This window comes from Anarrhichthys ocellatus, unplaced genomic scaffold, assembly GCF_004355925.1.
Source record: "Anarrhichthys ocellatus isolate YVR2014 unplaced genomic scaffold, GSC_Weel_1.0 scaffold2, whole genome shotgun sequence".
Lineage (NCBI taxonomy): Eukaryota > Metazoa > Chordata > Actinopteri > Perciformes > Anarhichadidae > Anarrhichthys > Anarrhichthys ocellatus.
The window spans coordinates 12,544,609-12,553,837 of NW_022280032.1; the positions used below are offsets into that span (position 1 = coordinate 12,544,609).

Genomic DNA, 9,229 nt, shown 5'->3' on the forward strand with positions numbered 1-9,229 from the left:
TCTCTCTCTCTCTCTCTCTCTCTCTCTCTCTCTCTCTCTCTCTCTCTTCTCTCCCTTCCACATCTGTCTCTCTCTCCAGCAAACAGTTGTCACCCTTTCTACATTAATCTGATAGTGGTATTGATCGGTATAAGGCTGGAGTCACAGTGTCAAGTATACTCTCAGGGCCAAGGCATAACTTTGCAGAAATCTCAAGTCTTTTCTCTGCTCTCCTTTTTTAACGATTGTTTTTTTTCTGGCATTTTTGCCTTTATTTGATACCAAAAAGTTTAGAGGCAGACAGAAAACAAGGGTAGAGAGAGAGAGGGGAGTGGCATGCAGCAAAGATCCCTAGCCAGAATCTAACTGGGGACGTTGAGGTTATGTGACAGGCCTATGCTGTTGTACACAGCTGATTTTTTTTAAGGCCTGGTGTATTCTATACCAACAAATCCAATAAAAATGGCAAAACCAACGTTGGTAAATCTGTCTATTAATACTTTGATTGCTACCTACCATATGCTGTCTGTGGCATTCAGGGTCCAACCACTTTCATTCCTAGACGCAAATCTTTAAAAACAGGTAACAAATATACATTTTAAGTGATTATTTTCTAAAAAAGATAGGTACTGTGCTTTTTTATCTTAGTGGATTTACTGGGGACAAGTTTCTGTCACAGATTAATACATACATGGTGTACTAATGTGTATCTACCAGGACAATGTTTGTGGCATTGACTAAAAATAAACGACAGTGCCCAAGTCCATTGTCATGAAGGAAAATGTCATCCACTGCAATGGTGTGACTCACTGGTTTTGGTCTTTGGCACCGAAGAATAAGCCTTAACAGGGTTTAGCTTCACAGACGATACGTGTTATAGGGTCAATTAATCCTTTGTCTTGGTCTTTTCATAGAAATATCTATTAAAAGAATTGACCAGAGTAACACATTTTGTATTATTGTAGAAGATTCTGGGAAAACATTAGTTCTCTCCATAATGTGAATGAAATGTATTAAATACTGTATAATAGTCAGATTTAGCAATCAAATGTCTCTCATTTTCTTGCCTCATTGGTTCAATCTGGCTGCAGAATCACCCAAATAAATAGAGGAAAAACAATTGTAAACTTGATCCCTACTGTATGTAAACATCTATAAACGAATTGGCTATTATCATTCAGCATTTCTATGCCATGCATGGTCCAGATTCTGACCAGCTGCAGAGGCTTTCCAGTAGACTTGGGTGAATAATTTAGAAGCCTTGTATGCTATTCACATTTACTGCACATCCAGTGCCCCATTCAGTTCTGCTGCTGCCCTCGTAATAGGCTACTGATTGGCCCATTGGAATGATATATTCTAATTCCATTTAGGCATGAATGACTGTATAATGGCAGCGTACGAGAGTGGATGTGGACTGCACCCAGACAATATATATATACAGTATAGTTGTTCCCGAGGCAATGTCTTCGCACCATTGTCAAGGTTATAAACAAAGTACATTCAACGATGGACGTGTTTTTTTTAGTCTGACTGCATTCCTTTGGTGAAATCGTATTGAAAGACACACAAGCAGATATGCAGTATGTGCACACACACACACACACACACACGCACAGACAGTCACAGTGGGATGAGCAGATGTTGTGCTGTTTATCCAGGACAACCTGTCCCCGTATTCCACCAAATTTCTCGGAAATATAAATACGTCCCAGTTTTCACGATGCGTAACACGAATGTCCCCATTTCCTAACAAATTACAAAAACTCTCAGCCTCTCTGTCACCTCTCTGAGCATGTAAACGTGTTTCCCAGGCCTTCTTACACAGACGCTGCTGAGGGGATGATAATTGAAGTGGATGCTCCCCTGTGGAGAAGTCATTATGATTGGTTCTGGCCTGATGAAGGGTGGGAGACCCCGCTTTCTGCTCATCTCCCTCTCATGAGATAGAGAACGACAACACTGGCATACACTTAGAAGCACAGGCAGAAGCACGCAGTGAGAAATGAATTAAATTACTCTATGAGGGTGGTATTGTTTAGCTACATAACCGTTTATCATGTGTTTCCTGTGCAATGGCGCTGTAACTCAACCCTTTGTAATTTGTGGCGTCTTGGAACATAAACATTCAACCTCCTCCCTCACTGCCTGGGACGGGGAGAGAGTCCAGCTAGAGGGCATTTCCATAAACACACCCACACACACACACACACACAAACACACAAACACAGTGAGGAGCAGGACCATAGGGATGAGTCAGACAGCCGTGGGCAGAGACTGGCTGGGTTATCAGGGTAAATTAATGCATAACAATGCCAGGAGTCTACGATTCACAACCATTGCTTCTTGTTATTACAACTAGGGACAAAGACCGAGCAGACATACACAAACACACACTAGAAATGAATCCCAGACAGTCCAGACGCTTTGTTTGCACCTCCCTCATTAGCATCTCTCATAACCAGGTAGTGATCTTCTCTCTTTCTCTTCTTTGTCTCTCTCTCTGTTGTTAAATGTGGATTTATTGGAAATGTATTATTAGCCATTCGTTTTCTAGGACAGCTGGTGTGACCTGATCCAGCACAGGAAAGCGTGTCAGCATCTCCCAGCTTTTTGCCAGAGTTTTGTATGCTTTGTGGCTTATTTTGTATGCAGTTTTGTATTTCACATATTTTTTTATTAGCAAGTGCAAATCCCATTTGCCTTTATCTTTGCGTGCGTGCTGACTGAAATGGGTCATTGTGCATCTAGCCTGAGGCATCAAGAATAGTGTTGTTGCTTTATTTTTGGTTTCTTTTCCTCCTGTCAAGACGAGGGCTTATCACCTCACTGTGGAATTTAAGTAAAGAAAAACGAGCGCTGCGGAGGAGAACAAACGAACACAAACCATATTTAAACTGTTCAATTAGGAGAGTGTATTGTCATCTCCCTGTCAAGGTGTCATACGAGCTCCCTATTTAAGCAGCAAGGTTTTTTCTCCTGAATCAGCAGTGGCTGTTAATCTCCGTCATCGCAATCTGAATTAGCATCAAGTGCACACATCACACAGAGTACCAGGAACAGGGCAAACAGAAATGAATGGTGTTTTTTGGTTCCCTTTTCAATTCCTCCAGTATGTCATCTTCAAGACCTGGATGTCTGCAAACTAAGTTTATAAATAGCCCTTTGATATTCCTCATGTAGGCCATAGTCACTCACGCACTGATGTGGGCCAGGGTATTGAATAAATAATGCTTTCTTGGGATTACCACTGCAGATGAATTCCCCTGTATGCTTGTTGTGCGGCTTTAGCACAATGTGTGTGTTTTTATGTGTGTGTGTGTGTGTGTGTGTGGGGGTGTTATTTATACAGTATCATGTCACCAAAGCCGTCGGGGGTCCTCACATAAAGAAATGATATGGAGTATGGAAATGGCTTATTTGGTTGCTCATTTTGACAAGTGGCTTTAGTCTGATTGACCCAGCATCAAATCACCTCATAACTGTGATAACAAAGCCAGATAACACTGGTTACAATACAGCGCTGCTGGCTTATATGGCTAGCTAGCCCATGCAGAATGTTAGCTGTTATGTGCATTAACCTACATGCGTGTGTGTGTGTGTGCATGTGTGTGTGTGTGCATGTGTGTGCATCTGGTACACCTACATATATGTGCCTGCATGTGTGTGTGTTGATCCACTTAGGTTGATCAGCTGACGGTTCAGTATTGATGTGCAGAGGCAAACAGAGCTCAGCGGTGAGTGATGATGGGAATATGACAGTAAGTCACTAGGTGCTGCTCTAACTCATGAGTCCAATAGCTTTAATGGACATGTAAAGACCACCGTGGTGGAAACGGACGACTGACTCAGCTCTCTGTTGCTGCAGCCATCATGATAAAAGATCTCTGCTGGAGCCTCGCAGCTAAAAGTCCACTACTGTCTCAGCTTTGAGGGGGGGGGGGATCAGGCCAATTTCTACACTTTTTTGCATGCAGACGATGCACCAAGTGATAGGATGATCAATATTTGCATGCATGAGCATTGTGCGTGCTTGACTGCAAAGATGTATGTGTGTGTGTGTGTTCCCCCTTTGTGTCCTAGTACAGACAGTGCAGGGAGAGAAAGCTGGATGTGGGATTTCAAAGATAATCTCCCTACCAGATGGCAAAACATCCCATATTCCTTTTGAGGTTCCCCACGTGATCCCCTGTAAGGGCTGAGTATGTGTGCATGTGTGTGTGTGTGTGTGTGTGTGTGTGTGTGGATGGTGGGCGTATATGCTCACACACAATTATTATTGCATCACGTGACACAAGCACGTATGCTAATATCAGCCGTAACGTCACATTAATCCAGTGACCTGGTTAAGCCCCCAACTGAAGGAAGTGAGTGTGGGAGGCAGGGAGGGGGGAGCTGCCAGAGAGAAGAGAGAGGAGAAGAGAGAGGAGAGACAAAGCGCACTCCCTCTCCCTCTCACACACTCTCACACACTCTTTCACCTCCTGAGCAGCAGAGTGGAGCGTAGCTGAGCAGAGCAGAATGGGAAGTGTTTTAACACTATTAGAAGCAGAGAAAGGCACATAGGACCGGTGCGGGGCTGTTATACTCTCACACACACACACACACACACACACACACTAACATCACACACTTCTTTCCTCATACATACCCACGCGCAAAGTTCGCGTGACCCCGGCTGCCAGGCTGGACGGGACGGCGAGGACACCCACCTCACACTCTCACACACATGCTCGCACACCCACGGAGACACACACTCTGGAGCGTACTATGGTGGTCCAGGGAGCAATGACGCCCGGGAGAACCCGCCGGCTGATGCTTAAGCTGCCGGTTGGGACTCTACGGAGGAACAGCGGAGAGAGGGTAAGACACAAGCTTCCCTCAATTCCTCTTTTACACTTTCTCCCTCCTTCTCCGACTTTGTCTGTCCCTCCTGTTTTGAGACCTTGTCTTGCCATGCTGTGGTGTGTGTAAGTGGGATTTCTTGGCTAATCCAGGAGAGGGTATTAGATTTGAATTGGTGGAAGGCAAGTCGAGAGCAAAGCTTTTAATCTCTACAGTGGACAATACTTCTCTGTGTTTCTCTTGCTGTCAGTCTGACTCTGTCAGTCTCTCCAGAGCTCAGTGTGTCTCTGTCACTGCTAATGTATTCCACTGCAGTCCTCGGTTTTCAAGGTTGCAGGGAAGTCTCACTGTGGGAGAGCTGTCTTTGAGTGCAGCTTGTTTGCCCGTCACTGTCAATGCAATTGAACTGACTTGAGGCATGAGTTAGTTTCCTTTTATCAAGCGAAGCCACACGAAGGCTCGCCTTCAGCGTGATTTAAAGTGCTGGATCCTGTCCCACCCAGGCTTTTCACACACACTGGGAATCAGTTTGTCTGCCAGGGATCTTCAGTGTTTTTGTGTGAATCTGCTGGGTGTGGACTGACGGCAATAGATAATAGTTTTCCAGCTGAGCTTTAGACGTGGAATGTGTGTTGCAAAGTTAACCTTTATGTCGGATGTAAGGACAGGCTGAAACCTGCCAGGTGATTCACCATTTTTTGCTCTTCGACAAAGTTGTTTACACCACGAGAAAGCAGTGGATAAAGAAAGCAGCGCTCATGTTTGCAGCTGTGAGTGTCTTTGTGTGCGTGATTCCCCGTTGCATTCCTTCTGTGATGCACGTCAGCGCTCCTTTCATGTTGTAAATACACCTGGTATTAAGTGAATCACATAGAAGCAGAGCGTGTGTACAGGTGATGAGCGAGCTGGGCTTACGGCTCATCCAATCTGCTTTCCTGAAAATCGTGAGGTGCTTATAGGATCGTATCGAATTGAATTTCTTCGAAGTCTTCCTACTTGATGTAATGTGACTTTAGTTTCATTTGTAGTTCTCTCTTTGATTTAGTGTGTACGCAGAGAGGATACAGTTATACACACAAGCACACACATACTGTGCCCATGCTATCATAAATTACACGGCATGGCTTCTACACATTGGATGGAAACAGCATTCACGTTAATAACCCCCGACATACACATACACAAAAGTAACTGTTATAACCTTCACCTCACCTCGCACAGAAACACATAAAACCCAACCTGGTTCATTTGCTTCTGTAGTCAAGTTGCCCTGAAGTGAGCAACTTGAGAGGTCTGATTCTGATGCTTTCAGGTTTCTCATTATTCAAAGAGTTCAGGTTGTGTGTCATTAATGCTGCGGTGGCTGGAAAACTGATTAACCGTGGTCTAACTGGCTGTCTGTCGCAATTCTGCTTGATTGGAAGAAACTGAATATTCACTGTCCTTTTTCAGAGAAGTAATTGCTAATGGATGATTGGCTGGTGCCATGTGCACACACACACACACACACACACAGTAAATCAAATCACCTTAATTAATGGAGAAAGCACATTTTCTCACACAGGAACGGAGGGAGGTCTCTCTCTCTCTCTCTGTGTCCTGATTGCCCTCCCTTCCTCTGCCTCCCATTCTTCTCGCAGCCAGCTGTGTGCAGACGGACCGAAGGGGGATTACTTGTTGTGATTTACATACGCTCACTCACATTATTGTACTGTAGTGCGGGGACAACGACGGAATAGATGGATGTGCATCAGCTTGCTGTGTAAGGCAGTAAATGTGTCAGACATTCAAAATCCAACAAACCAAATGGGCAGAAAAGTGTTCAATAAATTGACAAAGACAATTTTAAAAGAGAATTGAAATCATCGGACGGTCTGGCTGATACCTCTCCTCTAAGGCAGGCGAACAAAGCTTAGTAATCGACCGGTTTCTACCCTTGAGACTCTATAAAGGTTGACTGTCTCTGGGGTTATGACTTTACCTGCCTATGTCCTCGCTGAGCCACGAACACAGTTTCACTTCTGAACACAGCTGCAGCTTTGTCCTGCTCTGACTTGTCATGTTAGATAACTCATTGCGTTATCGTCCAATCTCCGCCTTATGTAACAGCATACAGTAACAGCATACAGACAAAATATTGACAAAATCTGTATCTATAGGCAGCAGACTGAGACTGACTGGGATGTTGTAGTGGAAATGTTTATTGCTGCAAGCTTTAGTTCCAGCTAAAAGTGTTTTTGCACACATGATAGCTTAATTTTTCATATCCCTCGGTATTCCCAGTGAACATGCAGAGGTTTGTGGGTGCACATCGCCACTGGCTGAACACTTCTCTTTTGAAAACCATCAGCATTAGTTGACTTGATTGAAAGATATTTTCAAAATGGATCCTCCGGATTGATTTTCACCACATTGCAGAGTGAAAAAGGCGGGCCACTTTCTCATCTGTGCCCTGTCACTCATCTAATGCAGATGAATCACTTCACGTCTGTGTCAGTTGTTTCTGATGGATGTGGGTTTCAATCACAGTTAATTGAGTAATATTTACAAGGCGAACATAGACTATCTTTGTTCACAGACAACAGCTGTGACACATCTGAACAAAACAAGACCCGTTAACTCCAGAACAACAGGAGAGGAGGCAAACAGTATTGCTCCCCTTCTTCTCTATGAATCACTTTCTTTTCTATACCTCATTCTCTCCTTCTACTCCTCATCATTGTGGTTTAAAATCCTGTCTTCACATCTAGACGTTCCCCCTCATTCCCCCCTTTTTCTTGCACTTGCATGCCTTTCATTACAACAACAGTTTTGAGATAGTAAAAGTGGCAACACATGAAGAAATGTATCAGCATGGGCAAAATGGGAAAGAAGGATTTATGGATTATCCCAGCAAAACACTAGGTGTTTACAGTATAATATGATGACGATAAATTGCATAGTTGGTGTTGACAGTGTAAAACAGCTTTTCTTTTTGTGGATGTTTACTGTTTAGATTGTGTGAGCAGCCTGAATTAGGATTATCCTCCGCCTTTGTTATCCTGATATCATGTTAAGCTGCACAGCTCTTTTCTGTGAAATTAAGAACAAAAACAAAAACAAAAAAGATAGGGCACGAGAAAGAGCGAGACACGCAAGTGTGTTTGTGTGTATGTGTGGGGGGGGGGCTGTTCTAAACAGCCGAAAAACATTTCAGATTTGAGGAGGCTGAATCGCTCTCCAAGGAAACATGTTGTTGTCAGGGGCACCGCAGGGGAGCGAGGGTTTAAAGGTGGGAGGGGTGGATCACTGTCTGAGAAGACACACTCAAATATAAAAACACACATCCATGAGTGGATAGGAACGCAAACACACAACAGCAAGACTTTAATTTGCCACTACGGGAAGCAGCCAGGCATGTGGTGAGGCAGGAATACTGATCGATCCTCGTTACCTTTAAACACCTCGTCTGCACCAATCACAGAGAAGGTCAGCTCTGGACTCTGGCCTTCTGTGGGCCAGGTTGTCACTCTGCTTGTTTCTCATCAGACTGATCTAATTGTCCCGACATTAGAGTCAGGATTCATTTAAGCAGCTGCAAAGTTGATGTGGACACCAAAGGAGCAACATTCAAAATGAGTTCCTGCTCAGTTTCCTTTTATCATCCCTCATTTAGCACATATCAGATCTGAGCTTTGGGTTTTTGGCCCCCACAGCTCTGCTCTGCCTCACTACAGTGTTGATTCCCAGGTTATCAATCTGCCCCCAGGACTGTAGGTGAGAGAGCTGTGGTCAGTCAGTCCAATTAAAGAGACAAAGAAAAGGGGAAAGAGGGGAAGAAAGAAAGATGTGGGAATAGCTGGAGCTAAAGACTCCTGAAGGCCCCTCTTGCACCACACCCTGTTCGGCATGAAAGGGGACCCCCCTTTTCTCCCCAAGGCAGCTCACAACGAAGAATGCTTTTGAGCAAGGGAGGAAAGGGGGGGAGCACAAGGGGGACTCCCACCCTCCCCTCCACCCTGCCTCTTTCATCACTCTCTGCTATGATTTTTTTTTTTCCTGTCTTTTATTCCCCATCCAAAATCAACCCCCAGACCTATAGACATACAGCACAGCAGCGTACAAGTTCAAAGTAAATCTGAACAGAGCACGATCAAACAATGAAGAGACGATCGCCTATTGACTGTGAGTGAAGGCTGAAGGCAGTGAACTGTTTCTCTGTGGAGACAGTTTGCTAGCAGGATAGCTATGGTGAGAGTGGACGCCTCTGTCCTCTGCCAAAGCGTCCCCAGTGGATGGATAGATGGGATGTTTTCATCCTCTGCCACCTTCATGCAGAGCTCCGAATGATTTCTTCATTATCTCTGCCTTACTGTTCTCAGAAATGACTGTGTGGAATCCTTTAAAGGGAGAAAGAGAGAGAGAG

General features: G+C 44.4%; 1 protein-coding gene across 4 annotated transcripts in view; it reads left to right on the plus strand.

Annotated features, from left to right (window-relative positions):
* The window catches only part of frmd4a (FERM domain containing 4A), a 95,901-nt gene that overhangs the window by 36,204 nt on the left and 50,468 nt on the right, over positions 1 to 9,229 (plus strand). The window contains exon 1 of one of the 4 annotated variants that reach the window (XM_031864134.1): positions 35 to 4,842. The exons of the other annotated variants lie outside the window; for them this stretch is intronic. Within the exon in view, the coding sequence (XP_031719994.1) occupies positions 4,750 to 4,842 (93 nt within the window). The 5' untranslated portion in view covers positions 35 to 4,749. Of the gene's footprint in view, positions 1 to 34; positions 4,843 to 9,229 lie in introns of those variants that run through there. 4 annotated transcript variants of the gene reach the window in all.